At 43.3% G+C, this 21,736-nt stretch overlaps 1 protein-coding gene across 1 annotated transcript; it reads left to right on the plus strand.

Moving 5' to 3' along the window:
- The first annotated feature begins 4,919 nt into the window (after positions 1 to 4,919).
- Positions 4,920 to 15,404, plus strand: LOC136580751 (mucin-5AC-like). The gene is made up of 4 exons (XM_066581578.1): positions 4,920 to 5,076; positions 9,098 to 11,656; positions 13,010 to 13,092; positions 13,977 to 15,404. Exons 1-4 carry the CDS (start codon positions 5,019 to 5,021, stop codon positions 14,136 to 14,138), a joined length of 2,862 nt encoding a protein of 953 aa, XP_066437675.1. The 5' UTR covers positions 4,920 to 5,018; the 3' UTR covers positions 14,139 to 15,404.
- The last annotated feature ends 6,332 nt before the right edge of the window (positions 15,405 to 21,736 follow it).

Raw genomic sequence — 21,736 nt, forward strand, 5'->3', positions numbered from 1 at the left:
TCCTTTCAGGACCTGACGCCGTCTTCTGCGCATGTGCACCAGATGTAAAATGTTGGGTGTTTTGCAGAAGGCTGGGGAGCCAGGGAGATTTAAAATCTCCCTACTCCCCACTAGCATGAGTAGCCAAAAGCAGGATAATGTCACCGGGGGCTGCGATATGCAGTTCCCAGTCACATGGATAAAAAAAAGTGTAAAAAACAGAAAAAAAAGTTTAAGTTTCATCTCCACCTAAAGGATTATATCTGTGAGGGAAGGTGAAATTATGCACCTAAGGCCCCCGGATTTATCCGCAGACCTTACCCTGGATTCTGCACGTGTGCCCGTCGCCTTAATGGAGGACGCATGCACAAAAGCCGCGGATTGCCAGGGTAATTTAAAATCTCCCTGCACTACTTAAAGGGGCTGCAGAGGAATTGACAAAAATGTCTGATGTCTCTGAGAAACATATAACAGACTGCAACCAGGATGGGTTGGATGCAGTTCTAGACTGCAACAGAATGAGGATAGGGCTGCCGCTGGGGGTGGAGCCTAACACCACGCCATTTGTTTCTGTCAGTCTTCTAATATAGAGAATGACATGAAAATAAAAAAATACCAGGAACATACAAACCTCGAACAGAAACTGAACATAAGACACCAGTCTTATATATAGCACATGGCAGGTGGGGGCGGCACAGATCTTGTATTTGGGTCCAGGATCTTCAAGTTGCCCCTCTAGATGATTCCTCTGAAGGTAAACTTAAATCCCACCAGATGGTTGGCCATTTATGATTACATTTGTCATAGATAAAGTTTTGGGATGTTCTTACTGACTATAATGTTTATTTCCTTGGACTGTGACTGAGGTTGTTAACTTGACTTGTCCTCTAGTTAAAGGTTTTGTCCAGTTGTAAACTATTGATGGCTTGTTCTCAAGACAGTTCGTTATTAGTAGATTGACAGGGATCCTTCACCTAGGATCCCATCAAACAACTGTTTGCCAGGCCATCAGTCTAAAGCATTAAGATGCTTTCTGTGTAAACAGACAGCTCCATTCTTACTGTAGTGGCCAGGCTTGGTACTGCAGGCCAAGTTCCCAATAAAATGAACAGAAACCTTGCCTGTAATACTAAGCCTGGCCACTGCAGTGGGAATGGAGCTGTCTGCTCCCTGCAGAAATTCGCTTAGTGCACAAGAGCACCAGCCCAGTGAACAGCTGATCGGTGAGAGTCTTAGGCAATAGATCCAGAGCAATCTGTTGATGACCTGTCCTGAACATAGGCAATAGTTTACAACTGGACAACTCCTTTAAATCTTTGTAAAATGAGTTTTTCCAACAGTAACATTTACTAATAAGTGGAAAAAAATGTTAGATTTCCGTGAGTCTAACCGTGGAGACCCTTCTGATTACTATAGTGGTGGCGGCTGAGCATGCACACTACTGTTCCATACAACTCTATGGTCAAGCATGCTCACTGTTTCCTACCACATAGCCGTATGGAAATGCACATTGTTGATCCACACAACAACCATCCTGGTGAATGGAGAGGGGTACAAATCTTATATAGGAATATCCATCCAGGTTTAACATGCTTATGTGTCACATTGTATTATGGTCCAGTTCTTGCTCCACATCTAGGACCATGAAAGAAGCTTTTAGGGGGATCCCTCATCTTGCTCTGCTCTCCAATATCAGGTGGTTGTGTGTAATTGTATGTTCTCTCTATTTGGTCTTGCTGTTATGATTTCTTCATACCGGATAGTGAAGAGAGAAGCTGCAGAGGATCCCACTATTGCTTTGGGTGTGCCCTGCGTGCACACTTGTCTATGCCCTGTTCCTCTGTAATTTATGTCAGTTTCTGAGCAGATCAAGCATTTCTCATTGGTATGTAATCACGTTTCTTTCACTGCTAACACGTGGAAATGAGTCAGACTGTCGTAGTATGAAACCAGCACCAAAGTCTGAAAATAGTGTAACAAGTATTTCTGGAAACAGTGAATCTGATTGCTCCACTTTTGTATCGTTGCAAATTCGTGTGAACATAACTTTAAAGGGAACCCATCACCAGATTTTCCCCTACCAAACCACTCCTACCAAGTCTTCAATGCAGATGCCAAGTACTGCTGAATAGTGCAGCATAGATCTGGTAAAGTAGTTTTTAAAAGCCCCACTCCATCTGCTAATGAGAACTTAAGAGTCCAGTGGACGTATCAGTACCATGTAGGGTTGCCACCTTTGTCACAAAAAAATACCGGTCAGGGTAAAAAGGTAGCATGGTTTGGGTGTGTGATTAGAAGCGTGCCTTATGCCAACATATGTTTTTACTTCCATCATTCCAGTGGCCCAAGTATTAATATCACCTCCTCTCAGTCGCCCCAGTAGTAATAGAATCATAGAATTGTAGTGTCATCTGGTCCAACCCCCTGCTCAATGCAAGATTCACTAAATCATCCCATACAGATGTCTATCCAGCTTATATTTGAAGGCTTCCATTGAAGGAGAACTCACCACCCCTTTTTAGTGGTCCTAGTACTAATAATGCCTCCTTTCTGTGGCCCCAGGACTAATAGTGCCACCTTTCAGTGACCCCAATAGTAATAGTGCCCCCTCTCAATAGCCCCAGTGCTAATATTGCCCCTTCTAAGTGCCACAATAGTAATAGTGTTTACTCTCATGGGCACAGTAATAACAAAGCCTCCTCTCAATGGTTCCAATAATAATAGTGCCCCCTCTCTATGACCCAGTAGTAATAGTGCCCCCTCTCAATTGTCCCAATGATAATAGTGCCCCCTCTCTGTGCCACAATAGTAATAGTGCCCCCTCTCAGTGGCCCCAATACTAATATTGCCTACTTTTTGTGGTCCCAATAGTAATAGTGCCCTCTCTCAGTGGCTTCAATGCTAAAAGTACCCCCTACCAGTGGTAGGACCTAAAGTGTCCTACCAGCCAAAGGTAAGCCCCTGGGTAGATAGCAACCCATACCAGACACCCCCTTATGCCTATCCCAGAACTGTACATGTGTACTCATAACAGGGCAAAATAAGCAGCACATGCACCAGTCCCTATGCACACAGATAGTGAGCAGCTTGTGGGTGATGTCCGGAATATCATCTTTGTCAAAAGAGCTGAACTCCACTCACAGCTCTCACAGTCTGGAGACACCCACTGGACTCTTGAGAGCTAATTAACATATGGCACCGGTCTTCTTTAAACTACTCTACCAGAGGTGTGCAGGACTACTCAGTAGTAATAGATAGACATCTGGAAAGGTGTTTTATAGACGTAAGCCCTGGTGGGAATGGTTCCCTTTAAGGAATTTTGAGTTATAAAGGGGGGTACCAAGTTTAGGACTCTCATCTATTAAAAGTTAGAGAGCAACAAAAAGGAATGTCTTGTTCTTTGCAGGACCCATTCTGAATGCTCAGCCATTCATATTCCTCCCAGTCACGTGGGGAGGAGGAACGGAGGGGCGAAGGATCTCGGAAAACCCTTTTTGGACTCTATTAACTATTGTTGATCAGTATTTTTCTGATTAAACACTTGCTGACAGTTTAACTATTGGTACATCTTCGTGTACTCTGCTCTTATTCTGCTCTTAGATCTCTTCCTAGAAAGTTAATATACTTATGCTCTTTGTTAACCATGTTTGGAAGAACTTGGGGAGAAGCACAAAAGAAAAGGGAACGGTGTAAAGGAGGGGCATTTTTCTGGTGAAGTAAATCTAGTAAAATCAATATAGCCAATGCTAGTAGACCAGAATGCACACAACAACAGAGAAACACCTCAAAGCCACGGATATGATGGGCCAAGCAAGGAGGGGAGTTGCAAGCCTCATCTGGTGCAACGAAGGGCCTTTCCCAGAGCCTAAACCAGATAACGAATAGCAAAGAGACATTCTACTGAAAAAGGTGCTACTCCTTAAGTACTGACAATGGAAACATCAGATTTGTTTTCTGATTAAGATTCACTTTTTTATTAACAAAAACAAACAACATTAAGCCTCGCGTTTCAAGGCTGGAATTGGGTCTTCTTCAGGTGTTCAGGAATAGGACAAAGCCAAGTCTAAAAAGATCTGAACTCCTCTCAGAGGTCCATTTTGTTACTCCACTTCCCCTCTAAAGCTGGTTCAGATCTTTTTAGACTTATTTACCTTTGTCCTATTTCTGTACACCTGAGGACACTCTGGCCCGGCCATCTCCAATCACAGTGAACAGGCAATTATACATAGATGAATGACTTCCTGTTTACATGAACCGATCTTCGTTTGATTTTTTTGGCTGTATGGTCTGAACGACAAACTAATTATCCTTCATCGTTCAGACCATGCGGGCATTCACACTGAACAGTATCAGTCAGATTCCCATGATCTATTGAGAAGCTGAACAATAGTCGTTTTACCTAAAAGGGCTCTTAAAAGAAGCTATCTTGCTTAAAAAACATATTTTCAAAGACTCTTTCAGGGGATTTAAAGTAACTCAAGGCGCACCCTTCACTCTGGACCTTCATCTTTTAGCCAAAGTGGAGAAAAAAGACCAACATCTCATTCTATCAGGAGGACCAGAGTATTGTTACACTATACAAACGGTCCATTTACTTTAATAGGGACCACTGTGTAATACTTCATTTCACCTGCGGTGGTGCTGTAGGGAAATTGAGCATTTGCTCAGTGTAGAACCCCTTAAAAAATACTTAATGTAGTCACATGTGTGAAAAACGAAACTTCTCCTCACCGTCATCCTGAAAGCGCCCTCACATTCCATTCTGATCAGTTTCATGAGTCACATGTCTAGATTAATGTATTCAATATGGAAATCATAATTGCTGAAATACTCTCTTTGCCAATTGGTTTGAAGCTTAAATTCCTAATTGTGATCGGGGCCGTCTGACGGGGAGATAATTGTAAGGTGATGCGTCACACATTGTTTATGCAGTCCATTACCCAATCTATACACTATATAAAGATGTCATTTCCTATCTATAACAATTTGGGACTTCACTTATCTACATCTCCCAGACTTGGGGCTTGGCAGCAGACATCATGGGGACCATCAGGAGATCCGCAGCACTTTACTTCTTACTCGTGATGCTTTTGAGCGGTGAGTTTACAATTTGTAGTAATTGTGAGCGATCAACCAAATCTGAGTTAGATTAATTGGACTCATTATAAATTGGATTACGCTTCTCTAATTCAGCTATCCAGGATCTACATGTCTCGGCTTGTGACGAAATAGTAGAGCTGAGTATGTCCTTTGGAACAATTTATTGTGATATCTAGGATATTTTATATGTGGTTTTCTGTAGGTCCATGGGTGAACCTATGAGTTTGAGTTGTCGTTGTGTCACACTTAGCTCTAGGCTCCATTGGTTTATGCGGCGGCACATCATAATTGTTTTGTAAATATTATTAGAATTGTCATTGACCCAAACTGGAATACAAAGTAACACGCTGAAGTGTAAATAGAGCGTAACAATACATGTAATCCTCCAAATCCCATGTAGGATGCTGTAGGATCATCAGTTATAGAAGATCTATAGAGAGGGCTTAGATTAAAAGCATGGTTAGAGAAACATGGCTGCTTTCTTCCAAACACAGCGCCCTCCTTGTCCATAGGGTTGTCTGGGGGTATTACAGTTTAGCTCTATTGAAATGATTGGGAAATGAGTTGCAATACCAGATACAACCCACGGACAGGAGTGGTGCTGTGTTTGGAAAAAAACAGCTATTTTTCTAACCTTGGACAACCCCTTTAAGGAGATCTTCCGCTACTCTTACTATAAGCTTGTAAAGATAAGTCTTAAAGGGGCTTTCCAGAAGTTAAAAAAATGAGTTTAGCAGCAGTAAATGTGATAAAAAGTGTTACTCACCTATTGAATCTCCCATCGCTCTCTACCAATGCTCACATGGTCATCGCCAGTCTTTGCTTATTTTGCTGCAGTAATGATGTATTTGTTGAATATCCGAGTGACTGCTGCGACTAGTCGTTGGTCTTAGTGGTCTTTTGGGGACAGGGATTCGCTGCAGTGGTCACATAGATGTATAGCATGTCATCCCTGCAGCAAAGTAAATAAAGTCCATTGTAGACCAATGGAGCAGCGGGGGATCCGACAACCAAGTAGTTGACATATATGGCTGTTAGGATCATTTTTAAGCTACCATGTAAGTTGGAGGGAGCCAGAAGCTTAAACTTTGCCCCAAGTATTTAGGGTAGATACATTTTGAAAATTCTCTTTTGAAATTCAGCATTCTTGATTTTACTGTGGAGTGACTGGCAATGCCGAAAGTAGGCTAACAGTGGGAATGGCTCTTAAGGGGACTCTCTACTTTAGATAGTCCATACTTGTTACAGGGATATCCTGACAATAAACTGATCCCAAAGTGTCCTTCAGGCAGAATCTGGTTGAAAATCTGGCAATAAGTGCTCAATTTCCCTGCAGCACCCCCACAGGGGGAATTTAACATTACACAGTTATCATTCATATTAGTGAGTTTTCTTTCAGGATAGGACAGGTCCTCCTGCACAAGGGGCAATCTTCATAACTGCTCTTCACCTTGAGGATCCTGAATAGAGAACCCCCCCACTTCAAACTCATAATTCACTAATAAGGATAGAATAACGGGCTTCCTTAACTGGACAACCCCTTTAAACTGGCCATAGACACGTAATTGCTGTTGGCTGGTGTTATATTCATTAGGGACTTGTTATTTTTTGGGGCAGTGGAGATAAACAGCTGACTGACACCTCTTACCTTGGGTATAACAAGGATTGGATAGGTATATATCCAACCAGTTCATTGCCCTCATACACATGACGCTACTGGTGAACCCATGAAAATAAGTTGCCGAAATCGGACCAAATATAGGTGAGACCTCTCATTGTATATCATCAAGGTATATGCTCTGTGTATTTAAAGTCTTCTCAAGTCATAAAAACACAAACCTATTCTTCCCCGCGCCAACCAGGTAGCTTGGCCCTAGAAACACCCGCCAGTCAGACAATAACAGAGAGAGTGAAAGTCTAAATGCCATAAACCATAAATAGGAAGAGAAAAACTTTATGAGGTGAGAAGAAGAAGATTATTAAAATGTAACCTAGGTCCCAACTGGAAATACTGGATTCTCGACGATCCTATAAAGATTCCAAATGATTATGTAATTACTCTAATTCCGGGTTATATATTCATTGACACTACAAAATATAGTAATATAGATGGTAATGGGCCAAATTTTTCAATGACACCAATTAGCTGGTGGGGCAGCCTTTTGTACACAAGAAGAAGGAGTAATCCATCCTCCAAGGAGATGCATAGACTTATAGGTCTCTTGACTCACCTTCTAGGTGCTCTCCTCAAGGAGAGACAATACCCCTCCCAACCCAAGAAGATGAATAACCTTAGAAACATCTAGTACATGGATCTAGTGCTTCTGATTGTAGGAGCCTTAGTGCCGTTGGGTTGATGTATAGATGAGTATGGATTGGCTCCAGGGCAACAAACCTTAGCAGATACCTTCACCTAGGTTCACCCACTTCGTCTTCTTGTCATCACTCAGTTTTTCTACTACTTTGTTGCCCTCTGAGGTTTCTTTAGTATCTTTTACATAGTCTTCTGTGTGGGCTGCTCTTTATCCTCAGGATGGTCACAAGGTTGCGTATGGATGTACTCAGACATATTTCTATGGGTGTTATAATTATATGCCATGTGTCTCATTTATATAGACTGGGCTGTAAGGACAAACATGTAGAGAATCCATCTAAGGTTATATGCACAGCACAAATGTTTAGTCAACACATTCGAGATATGTGCTAGGAAAGCTTACACCAAACATAGCCACGGCTGCGCATTAACTTGTTGGAGGCCAAAAAAGTGTCCTTTTTGCCAAGTTGGTAAGCATCGGCATAACTTTTATTTTAATGCATACTACACTTTGCTATACAGTTGGTCACCCCATATGCTTTTTTCCTTTCACTGTGCTAACTGGCTCATGTATGCTACTGTATGACTTCTACAAGCGAGACGTCAGAAAGCTTTAGAATATAGTACATCTGACTGATGAACATTTGCGCACTTCTAAGCTTATTTGGAAAGAGAGTATAAAGAAAGGTCGCAGTGAAGGTCGTATCCTGGCTGGTAGACATTGTACCTGCAAGGAAACGCAAGTACTAATAATTGACACAAGGGGGAGACAGCACAGAATATACAGGGACTCCATGGGTGTGTAGCATACCTGAAAGTCAGGAAAACTTTAATAACTCCTGCTGTTACTCCTTCCTGGATACAGCTCATTCAAAACATATAATCATGTCATTTAACATGACACGATCAATTAATGACTTGTGAAATCCCAATTATTAAATGCCTTTTCAAATTAAGAAACACCCAAAACAGAGAGACAATGCAAAGAGGCCGCGCTATAATACATCATTATTCATAAAGCTGGGGACATGAATCAAGCTGCGGGGACGGGCTGTAGGACAGCGAAGAGTCATACATGAATTTTTATTGGACAATCCATTAAGATGCAAAAACAGCCTTAGTAATAAAGCGTAATATTCAAACCACAATTAAACCAAGTTGTAAAGTAATCATTTGCTATGGATATCAACACAGTAGAGCGAATGTGTTTAGGAGTTTAACTATTAGGGTTCTATGTATAGTAGTTGCTATGAGGCATCAGGAGGGAAAAGGTGCGGTTCAAGCTTGACAAGTGAGCACAATCTCTGAATCATGTGATAGCTACTATATGTACAACCATGATATTGGGAAGTAAGGGATTACTGTCAAGGATTAGACCTTCTCACGAGGGAACCAGCACCAGGGAAGCCAGAAGGGTCAGCAGGAAAAAAAAAAACAATTTGAGCCTGGTTAGATGGAGTTAGGGGGTTTGTTAGGGGTGTTAGGGGATTTGTCCTGCAGTAAAGAGGGAGTTAGGGGATTTATTAGGGGGTGTTTAACGATTTGTCCTGCAGTAAAAGTGATTGATTGTCTTTGGTTTACATTTGACCCTCAACCTGTAATGTATGCGAACGCATCTGACCTTACATTTTAAATAAATAAACATGTAGTTATGGCTCTATTAGTTCTTAATAGTTTTTTTTGCTCTTTTATCTTCTACTACAGCGAACCAAGCCAATACCCAAAGTGTAGGACCTTCATCTTCAACTACTACCACTGCACCTTCAACAACTACTGTAAGACCAACTACTACGGCAGCTTCAACAACTACTGTAACTCCAACTACTACTGCAGCTCCAGCTACTACTGTAGGACTAACTACTTCTGCAGCTCCAGCTACTACTGTAGGACTAACTACTTCTGCAGCTCCAGCTACTACTGTAGGACTAACTACTTCTGCAGCTCCAGCTACTACTGTAGGACCAACTAATTCTGCAGCTCCAGCTACTACTGGAGGACCAACTACTTCTGCAGCTCCAGCTACTACTGGAGGACCAACAACTTCTGCAGCTCCGGCTACCACTGGAGGACCAACAACTTCAGCAGCTCCAGCTACCACTGGAGGACCAACTACTTCTGCAGCTCCAGCTACTACTGGAGCACCAACTACTTCTGCAGCTTCAGCTACTACTGTAGGACTAACTACTTCTGCAGCTTCAGCTACTACTGGAGGACCAACTACTTCTGCAGCTTCAGCTACTACTGGAGGACCAACTACTTCTGCAGCTCCAGCTACTACTGGAGGACCAACTACTTCTGCAGCTCCAGCTACTACTGGAGGACCAACTACTTCTGCAGCTTCAGCTACTACTGGAGGACCAACTACTTCTGCAGCTTCAGCTACTACTGGAGGACCAACTACTTCTGCAGCTTCAGGAGGACCAACTACTTCTGCAGTTCCAGCTACTACTGGAGGACCAACTACTTCTGCAGCTCCAGCTACAACTGGAGGACCAAGTACATCTGCTGCTCCAGCTACTACTGTAGGACCAACTACTTCTGCAGCTTCAGCTACTACTGGAGGACCAACTACTTCTGCAGCTTCAGCTACTACTGGAGGACCAACTACTTCTGCAGCTCCAGCTACTACTGGAGGACCAACTACTTCTGCAGCTCCAGCTACTACTGGAGGACCAGCTACTTCTGCAGCTCCAGCTACTACTGGAGGACCAACTACTTCTGCAGCTTCAGCTACTACTGGAGGACCAACTACTTCTGCAGCTTCAGCTACGACTGGAGGACCAACTACGTCTGCAGCTTCAGCTACTACTGGAGGACCAACTACTTCTGCAGCTCCAGCTACTACTGGAGGACCAACTACTTCTGCTGCTCCAGCTACTACTGTAGGACCAACTACTTCTGCAGCTTCAGCTACTACTGGAGGACCAACTACTTCTGCAGCTTCAGCTACTACTGGAGGACCAACTACTTCTGCAGCTTCAGCTACTACTGGAGGACCAACTACTTCTGCAGCTTCAGCTACTACTGGAGGACCAACTACTTCTGCAGCTTCAGCTACTACTGGAGGACCAACTACTTCTGCAGCTCCAGCTACTACTGTAGGACCAACTACTTCTGCTGCTCCAGCTACTACTGTAGGGCCAACTACTTCTGCAGCTTCAGCTACTACTGGAGGACCAACTACTTCTGCAGCTTCAGCTACTACTGGAGGACCAACTACTTCTGCAGCGTCAGCTACTACTGGAGGACCAACTACTTCTGCAGCTCCAGCTACTACTGGAGGACCAACTACTTCTGCAGCTTCAGCTACTACTGGAGGACCAACTACTTCTGCAGCTTCAGCTACTACTGTAGGACCAACTACTTCTGCAGCTTCAGCTACTACTGTAGGACCAACTATTTCTGCAGCTCCAGCTATTACTGGAGGACCAACTACCTCTGCTGTTCCAGCTACTACTGGAGGACCAACTACTTCTGCAGCTTCAGCTACTACTGGAGAAACAACTACTTCTGCAGTGTCAGCTACTACTGGAGGACCAACTGCTTCTCCAGTGTCAGCTACTACTGGAGGACCAACTGCTTCTGCAGCTCCAGCTACTACTGGAGGACCAACTGCTTCTGCAGTGTCAGCTACTACTGGAGGACCAACTGCTTCTCCAGTGTCAGCTACTACTGGAGGACCAACTGCTTCTGCAGTGTCAGCTACTACTGGAGGACCAACTGCTTCTCCAGTGTCAGCTACTACTGGAGGACCAACTGCTTCTGCAGCTCCAGCTACTACTGGAGGACCAACTGCTTCTGCAGTGTCAGCTACTACTGGAGGACCAACTGCTTCTCCAGTGTCAGCTACTACTGGAGGACCAACTGCTTCTGCAGTGTCAGCTACTACTGGAGGACCAACTGCTTCTCCAGTGTCAGCTACTACTGGAGGACCAACTGCTTCTGCAGCTCCAGCTACTACTGGAGGACCAACTGCTTCTGCAGTGTCAGCTACTACTGGAGGACCAACTGCTTCTCCAGTGTCAGCTACTACTGGAGGACCAACTGCTTCTGCAGTGTCAGCTACTACTGGAGGACCAACTGCTTCTACTGCTCCAGCTACTACTGGAGGGCCAACTGCTTCTGCAGTGTCAGCTACTACTGGAGGACCAACTGCTTCTCCAGTGTCAGCTACTACTGGAGGACCAACTGCTTCTGCAGCTCCAGCTACTACTGGAGGACCAAATGCTGCTAATGAAGAACAAAGTGTTCCTGACGCCGACAGTAAGTATAACACCAGTTGTAGCACAATACAATGCGTAGATATACTATATATGGAGAGCGTAAAGTTAGTGAGACAGTCCAAAGATGTGATTAGTCTATCAGGGTGTCACATGTTGGCTGATAGCCTTGGCATTACACTTGGTTTTGTATTTTGCACCCCTCTGGGGAGGGGGGGGGGGGGGGGGGGGCTGTACTTTACACCAGCATTTTGTGCCTTAAAAATTGGCACACAGAATTACTACATCTGGTGCATTTTACAATTCGACAATTTTGTGCCCCCCTTTTCTAGACACATTAGAAAAGAATCCAGCACCGCGTCCACCTCTGTTATAAATGTATTTGTCTAAAATGATTTGCACCACAATTTTGATGCAACTGATGCCAGAATTCCGGCACAACCAGAGCTTGAAATTTGTCCCAATGTCTTTGTATTTAAAGTGACCCTCCGGTTTTGGGACAAAATCCTGTCCCGGGACTGGAGGGGGGAGGGGTATCTTACTTGAGCTTTTATCTTTTCTGCCTGACCCTTCATTCTGCTGCATCTAGCTTAATTTTTTTAAGCAGCCCAGATGGCCACTGCCATCTTTAGACTACTAGAGCATCCATAACGCATTGGTAGTTTTAGGACTACCAATGCATTATAGCTGCTCTGTGATTGGCCAGCGCTTCTAAAATGACCAGCGCTGGCCAATCGCAGAGCAGTTCAGTGTCTATTAGATTTTTAGAAAATGGTGGCGGCGATCACTGCCACTCACAAAGATAACACAGAACCAGCAGCTCAGCAGGGCGTGGGAGAGAAGATAAAGAACAGGTAAGATACCCCTCCAGTCCTGGGCCACCCCTCTTGGTCCCGGGTCATGTTTAGTTTAGTTTCAGCACTGACACCAGGGGAATGATGGGGGAGGTAAGTTACTTACATCCCCTGACTCAGAGGGTCACCTACTTTCAGCTCATAAGCTTAGCTAATAGGGCTAAAAATAAGTGACAGCGTCTCTTTAAGCACTCTGGTGGGGAAGTCCAACCGGTGGAGACCTGTAAGCTCAATCTCTTCTAACTTGGCGCCAGAGATGACCGAGCACTTATGTTGATATCTCATTTAATTTATCATCTTTATTTTATCAAAATGTAATCTGAAACCCAGCGACTAGATTCAGTCATTCGGCAAATCAAAGAAGCTGAAACCACACAGAACAATCTGGTGATGTCACCAGCCAAAGGAATGGGATGTTTCTTTGTTTTTGCTTATTTTTGGCACATACTAATAGGCTTTCAATAGATCCTCAGCTATTACTGTACTGTAACTCTTCCTTAACCAGCCTGACCGTATGACTGAATATCTGCTCTACTTTACAGAAGGCATTAAATTCTGGAAAGTCATTCTAATAGCAGGAGCTGTGGCCATCGGCAGCGCTTTGATTGTTGTTGGCATACTTGGGGTAAGTACAAACCTTAAAATAGTAGAATATCTTTGGACAACACCAAATGAAAAACAAAACACAGGAGAGAAGACAAATGGCACAGATCTAAGGGCGCCTTCGGCAATCACCAAAATTACTATACAAATACTGTAACAGAACCAAGCTTACTACACGGATATGGTAACATAACCAAGCTAATTATATAGCTACAGTAGCAAAATCAAGCTTACTACATAGATATGGTACTAGAACCAAGCTTAATACATAGATGCGATAACAGAGCTAATCTTACTGCATAGACAATACCAAAACCAGGCTTATCGCATAGATATGATACCAGACTGAAGTTCTTTTCATAGACATGGTACCAGAAAAAAGCTTACTACATAGATATGGTAGCAGAATCGAGCTTATTACATAGATTCAATTACAGAACCAAGCTCATTTCATAGATAACTTACTAGAATCAAGTTTGCTACATATATACGGTAACAGAACTGAGCTTACTACATAAATATGGTAGCAGAACTGAGAGTGTTACATAGATTCAAAAACAGAACCACGCTTACCACATAGGCACAGTACCAGAACCAGACTTATGTTTGCTATGTCAGAAAAAAAAATATTAACCAGCATTGAAAAAAAAAGAATCAAGAACAGTATTTAGTAGACATACAGTTGTGTCCCTGTTTTATAGTGAATAGTACTTTGATACATTTGAAAACATGGTAGACATCTCGCCAAAGTTACAGATTTTGAAAATATGCCCCAAACATCTGACTGCTTTCACACAGTGATGCCCTTTCACATACATGTTTTAGTTTTTAGGGTACATCCATGGGGAAAAAAGTTTATGATGAGAATTTTTTTTTGACCTTTTCGATTTATTCTTTTCCCTTCAGGTCTTGTCGCTCTTAAATGGAGGAGGTTTCCTGAGTTTTACCGGGACAAGTGCCGTGCCGCACTTCACACCAACATATACTGCTAATAGTAATGTTTTTAACAATGAGTTTGAGCTGCCACGCTTCAATGCGTCCTCCTACAACTCCCGTTCCAACTATTAAGGACTTACATTACACAAGTCTTAGAGCTTGGCTGTAGCTGTTGTTTGTAATTGACAGTTATGTCCTCTGTATTAGACTACAAATTTCTTGATCGATGACCCTGAGCTCACACTCAATTCCTGAACTTCAACTCGCCCCCCCCAGGCCAACCACCAAGATATCAATTAAGGTTGCCATACACCTTCAACAATTGTTGGCTGAAATATTACTTGGCCAACAGTTGTTTCCCTCAGCTCCTGGATGCACACGAAAGTTCGCCTGTCTTATCTCCCAAGGAAGAAGAAGATTGGGCATTGAAATTCAACATCCCAGATCCTTCTTTCCCCCAACATCATCTGTTAGCAGACAGTTGAGCAGTCCCCGTACATGTTAGAGAGTTCTCTAGTCCAGGTGTTATCAATTGGTTCAGATGACAGAACACTAATAAGTATGGGGGTCTTAAGGCAAGCACCCCATCAAGAACCAAACCAACTACTTCCAGTAACCATCCAGGCCACCACCATAATGCATGGAAGAAATAATCCTCCAAATATTTAACCCCTGGATAAACTTGTCCCCATCTGTATTAGGCAATCCTTGGACCATGGCTATAGCTGTTGATTATGAGATATCTGTGCAATGTGGCTATTAATGGCTGAGAAAAGAAGAGAAAAAACAGAGAAGGTCTCTCTATTACTGTTTACAGCCCGGCTGTTCCTGCACCTCCCGCGGACTTTAAAGGGGTTGTCCAGTTACAAACTATTGAAGGCCTATCCTTAGAAATAGCCATCAATAGTAGCCATCTCAGGCATCAGACCCCCACGATATTCTATTGATGACCTATTCTGCAGATAAGGCCATCAATAGTTTACAACTGGACAACGCATGCTCACCTATCTCTATTTCCTTCTACATCCTCTTCCCCTTTGTGGTCGCTGGCCACTTTGAATTTCCAAATGGGGGTCAAAGGACCTCTGTTCTACGATAGAGCCAATGCCTATAAGATATTTATGGATACGCTGTAAATGTCTATGGTTGGAAAACCCTTTTTATTTTAACTTATTAGCCTATATAATGTGCAGCGTACCCGGCGGGGCTGGCCTCCATGCTGCACATGTTCCCCAGACATGGCAGCTGTATGTACATTATGTTTGGTGACCTGAACTTTGTATTTTATATTAATGTTTTCTGGAATATGTTACTTTTGTATTCCATGACTATTTAATTATTTAAATTGCTGCTGTTGTATATATTGTTATTGTGAAATAAATGATATTTAAATGCTGACTTTAGATTGTGTAGAGTCATTCTGATTGCTGAACGTGGTGACCTGATCGGGAGATTTATTTTCATTAACATATTTGGATCTAGAAAGGAAATTTTTCTTTAACTTTAAACTAACTTGAAGAGTTAGTTGGTTTGCAGTCTACTGTGTTAGTGGTTCACACACTTTTCATCTAAATGAATCCCAAACCAGCAAAAGAGCCCAATAAGGAGCCCTAAACTGTCTATAAGTATAAGATCTGATGCAATGGCTGAAATGGATGGGTTTGTACTCCAGTACTCCACTTGTACTCAGGGCGCCCCTGCCATGAGGTGACCTAAGCCTGCTGCCTCTGGCGGCAGTCTGCAGGACCCCAGAGCAGTGGCGTGTTGCCACCAGGCTGGTAATATCATTTGACTAGTAATAAAATAACTGCCTGCTGCAACCTGGCCAGGCGGCAACCTGACAAGCAGTTAAGTCACTCAGTCTGCAGCTCAGGTTCAGTAATGTCACTGCTGCTGTAATCAGTCTGTGACCCCTGAACTCTCCCCCTGGCGTATGCATTCCTGCATGCAGATGCTGGCTTGTATGCAGAGCAGATGCTGGAGAGCTCAGGGGTCACAGACTGATTACAGTAGCAGCCTGGACTGGAGCTGCAGACAAAGTGATTTAACTGCTTGTTGGATTGCTGCCTAGCCAGAGGTTCACTACAGGGGACACTATTGCTACTGAGGCAACTATGGTGGATCACTAATGGGGCATTATTACTACTGGGGTTATTAACAGCGTTCACTACTACTACTGGGACAACTATGGGGAATAATGTTGTAACTGGCACAGTATACAAGAAAGTGAACAATACCCAGCGCTCCAGGGAATATGACCATATGTATACAGAAAATAGAAGTAGGGAATCACTTTTGTTAGGGGGAGTCTCATTTGAGAACACCCCCTAACCCTGGTTAATGATGTACCACAATGGTATTGTCAAAGGCTTGGAATAATCAACCCACCGGAGAAAAGGTTTCCAGGGTTTATTTAAAAAAAAAAAAGTAACTTAATTTGCTATAAAAATAATAAACCTAGGCTAAATAACTGAGGAAAGTGTGCAACGCGTTTCGTAGAATGACTTAGCCCCTTACTCAAGCATATAACAGTCGTTATTACTGCAAAAAAAAAAAAACGGTGTGAAAATGAGCAATTACCAATGCACCTTTTTTCACACCAAAATGACTATATCTTAGATAGAGCCTTAGATTACTCTGTATTCTTGGGTGTGTTGAACACTAATCCAGGGAGCCCAGATATGGTACCAGGAGTCATATTTATCATATATGAAGGCTATGAGTTCCTCCATCCACTGAATTTCATCCACCTTGCGGACCCAATGAGCTACGGAAGGCGGTGAATAGGATTTTGAAAGAGCAGGGATACACGAGTGGAACGCATTAATAAAGTTTTTAAGCATATGTGGTGACTCACACCAGACTCAGGAGGGAGAGCAGTGGAGAAGAAGATGGTAATCATGGCGGCACTGCTGCTCATCTCTGATAGGAAAACACGGCCTGGTGCGGTGTTCCACAGTGGTATATTTTGCAGTTCTTATTTGGATGCTACCCATGGAGACGGGTAGGGTAAGATGCTGATACCTCAGTGGGGCGCTACCCGCATGGTCAAGTATGGGGAAGACATTGTTTTGTTGTGATGCCAGTCCGTGTATGGTTAGGGACCGGTTCCAAACAAAATAATAAATACAAAAAGTGGAAGAAATAAATATAACAGGGGTAGAACCTCCTTTTCCCCTGGAGCACATAGTGTGGTACCTCAGTGCAGGTGTTAAGTTGGTAAAAAGGAACTCCAGGAGTGGGGTTATAAAGTAAACCAAAAACAGATTTATTTGCAGAGAGCAAAGGAGAAATTCAACTTTGGAATAAATGGTTACTCTTGCAGGCATTTATTACTTCTGTACTTTTCTCGGGGGATTGAAAGAAGGAATCATATTTGTACACTTTGCTTTTCCTTCCAGCTTTCTTTCCTGGTTGGGCCTTTGTATGGCTAACTTAGTTTCTCTTCTTTCCTTATCGTCTCTTCTTTCTACTCAAATCTCCTTCTTCTTCTTCCTTTTCTCTCTCTTTTCTCTTAACTAAACAGTTCTTGCTCTTGTGTACTCACATTTAAGATGTTTTTCCTTCCCACTGTACTGGCTGTTCTGCGATGACCTAGCAGAGGCTTCTCCTTGTTCCTCCCCAGTCTCTCTTAGACATTCACTCTCACTTGAACCTAAAAGAGTGACTTAACTCCACTCAGTCCTCTTTTTTTTTTAATACTGTCACTCTAAAGGCCCTTTTACACGCAACGATTATCGTTCAAAATCTGTTCAAATGGCTGAAGTGAGAGATAATTGTTACGTGTAAAAGTGAAACTATTGCTCACTTGTTGTTAGCGGTCATTTAAGCTGACTTTTAAGCCGGCTCGCTGGTTGGCCGTGCTGTCTGAAAGCTTCCCGCACAGCACTTCCGATAGGAAGAGCTGAGCAAAAAGCAGATGAGAAACCAGTGAGCGGCCGGCAAATCTTTCAGTGTAAAAAGCACTGCACGAGAGCTAACGACCTTAGTGGTGATGTCAGCACTCATGCAGTCGCTTCCCGGAATTTTAGCCTGTGTAAAAGGGTCTTAACTCAAACTACAAAGGGGCTCTATTTTAACAATCACAGGCCCTCTTTCCTCCTGCACCCGGCTGGCCACTCTCCCAGCTGATGCAAGGGGATCTAAACTCACTAGAGGCTGGAAATCTTGCCAGTAAATACCATATAATGAGAAGTGGAAAAACACCATAACAGCATATAACTGCACATTTATCACTCACAATAGTAAACATGATTTAACCCTTGCATAACCACAGAAGTACCGTAGTATGTAACTCTGGGGTACTACATATAGGTTTATGATATGTGCTCAAAGGGAGATCAGAGAGATGTATTAAGAAGAGAGTTGTAGGCTGAGGATCCTGCAAGTGTAAAATTTCACAGTTTTGACAGCCTTCCAGAAGATGGTTGCTATCGAGAAATCCTAGAAAACATGTAAAAGAGTACCTACTTCTGTACCACAGCATCAGCATGCCGGGGTTAAGGAAGGGTAAACTTTGTGCAGTTTGGAGGGCACCATGTGTAACGTGCGACAAGTGGGCAGGGGCCTGCACTCACTGAGTGGTTTCTAAGCCATGGCTGAGGAGCCATGTCATGGTGGCAATAAGTGCAGCACGCTCTATGTAATCTTGCTCACAGATGAAGGTGAACAACAAGATATGGACAACTAATTGAATTAATTGAATGTGACACCAGTGCCTATTTAAGAAGATCTTGGCAGAAAAATAAGACTAACACATGTATTGGAGTAAATTGCAGGCACACCATTTACTTTTGGAAGGTGGCAGTCTGCAGGAATATTAAGTAGTAGAACTTGCATATGCACAGTTTAACACTTAATACGTGGATAAAGAAGCCCTTGGGAGGCAGCTATAGAGAGAACTGACTTTGACTGAAACAAACAAAACCCCTATCATCCGACTAACAGTAATTTGCCAACCTGACACATGAGCTAATAATCTCCAGTACTCACTCATTGGGTCTTATGGAGATTGCCTGCTGTCTGCAGCATGTGTGTCATAACTTCTCTGGCTGTTCATTGCAAGCATGGAGGAAAGGCACGGCTTGCAAGGATTTAGGTTTTTTCTCTCAGCATCTTGGATGATTGATTAGCAACAGTGGCTGCCAGTATTCTCCCCCTGCTTTTGGCTCACTCCCTCTCTACACTCTCTGACTCAACACTTTTCTAATCATCTCCTACACTACAGATCACAGGGAAACAGGAAACTCCTCAACCCCACTCTCTCTTAGGGTGCATTCACACGAACGTATATCGGCTCGGTTTTCACGCCGAGCCGATATACGTTGTCCTCGGGTGCAGGGGGGGAGGATGGAAGAGCCAAGTGCAGGAACTGAGCTCCCGCCCCCCTCTCTGCCTCCTCTCCGCCCCTCTGCACTATTTGCAATGAGAGGAGGCGGGACGGGGGCGGGGCTAAAGGCCGTGAATTAGCCCCGCCCCTGTCCCGCCTCTCCCCATTGCAAATAGTGCAGAGAGGCGGAGAGGAGGCAGAGAGGGGGCGGGAGCACAGTTCCTGGCCCTGGCTCTTCCATCCTCCCCCCCCCCCCCTGCACACGAGGACAACGTATATCGGCTCGGCGTAAAACCCGAGCCGATATACGTTCGTGTGAATGCACCCTAAGGCAACTCAGGCCAGTTCGGCTGTGATTAGCTCTGCCCCTCAACCAATTATGTGACATGGGTCACGTGATCCATGACATTATCCCAGGTACTTCAGCAACTGCATTACAGTGAAATTACTAAGTTACATTAACTACAGTTAGGGCCAGAAATATTTGGGCAGTGACACAAGTTTTGTTATTTTAGCTGTTTACAAAAACATGTTCAGAAATACAATTATATATATAATATGGGCTGAAAGTGCACACTCCCAGCTGCAATATGAGAGTTTCCACATCCAAATCTGAGAAAGGGTTTAGGAATCATAGCTCTGTAATGCATAGCCTCCTCTTTTTCAAGAGACCAAAAGTAATTGGACAATGGACTCTAAGGGCTGCAATTAACTCAGAAGGCGTCTCCCTCATTAACCTGTAATCAATTAAGTAGTTAAAAGGTCTGGGGTTGATTCCAGGTGTGTGGTTTTGGATTTGGAAGCTGTTGCTGTGACCAGACAACATGCGGTCAAAGGAACTCTCAATTGAGGTGAAGCAGAACATCCTGAGGCTGAAAAAAAAGAAAAAATCCATCAGAGAGATAGCAGACATGCTTGGAGTAGCAAAATCAACAGTCAGGTACATTCTGAGAAAAAAGGAATTCACTGGTGAGCTTGGGAACTCAAAAAGGCCTGGGCGTCCACGGAAGACAACGGTGGTGGATGATCGCCGCATACTTTCTTTGGTGAAGAAGAACCCGTTCACAACATCAACTGAAGACCAGAACACTCTCAGGGAAGTAGGTGTATCTGTCTCTAAGTCAACAGTAAAGAGAAGACTCCATGAAAGTAAATACAAAGGGTTCACATCTAGATGCAAACCATTCATCAATTCCAAAAATAGACAGGCCAGAGTTAAATTTGCCGAAAAACACCTCAAGAAGCCAGCCCAGTTCTGGAAAAGTATTCTATGGACAGATGAGACAAAGATCAACCTGTACCAGAATGATGGGAAGAAAAAAGTTTGGAGAAGAAAAGGAACAGCACATGATCCAAGGCACACCACATCCTCTGTAAAACATGGTGGAAGCAACGTGATGGCATGGGCATGCATGGCTTTCAATGGCACTGGGTCACTTGTGTTTATTGATGACATAACAGCAGACAAGAGTAGCCGGATGAATTCTGAAGTGTACCGGGATATACTTTCAGCCCAGATTCAGCCAAATGCTGCAAAGTTGATCGGACGGCGCTTCACAGTACAGATGGACAATGACCCCAAGCATACAGCCAAAGCTACCCAGGAGTTCATGAGTGCAAAAAAGTGGAACATTCTGCAATGGCCAAGTCAATCACCAGATCTTAACCCAATTGAGCATGCATTTCACTTGCTCAAATCCAGACTTCAGACGGAAAGACCCACAAACAAGCAAGACCCGAAGGCTGCGGCTGTAAAGGCCTGGCAAAGCATTAAGAAGGAGGAAACCCAGCGTTTGGTGATGTCCATGGGTTCCAGACTTAAGGCAGTGATTGCCTCCAAAGGATTCGCAACAAAATATTGAAAAAAAAATATTTTGTTTGGGTTATGTTTATTTGTCCAATTACTTTTGAGCTCCTAAAATGTGGAGTGTTTGTAAAGAAATGTGTACAATTCCTACATTTTCTATCAGATATTTTTGTTCAACCCTTTAAATTAAACGTTACAATCTGCACTTGAATTCTGTTGTAGAGGCTTCATTTCAAATCCAATGCAGTGGCATGCAGAGCCCAACTCGCGAAAATTGTGTTACTGTCCAAATATTTCTGGCCCTAACTGTAAGTTACATTAACTATTTAGTTCCCTATCCTGACTCCATTTTCTTATTAAACAAAGTCCAGCATCACTACCTTTTTTCCAAATGAGCTGTAGGGAGAACAGTTGCTCTTGACTTGCAGTTAAAGCACTTTTAAACTGTAGTGCCACACTTCCAGGTCACTACAGATTCTCCCTTACTAAAATAACAGCCATCCTCAGCTTTTCCTCTATGAGTCAGAAGGTTGGTTAAGTTTGACAGCTTGATCTGGCAACTCAATATTAATTAATAAATTCATTAATTTTTCC

This window comes from Eleutherodactylus coqui, chromosome 10, assembly GCF_035609145.1.
Source record: "Eleutherodactylus coqui strain aEleCoq1 chromosome 10, aEleCoq1.hap1, whole genome shotgun sequence".
Taxonomy (NCBI): Eukaryota; Metazoa; Chordata; class Amphibia; order Anura; family Eleutherodactylidae; genus Eleutherodactylus; species Eleutherodactylus coqui.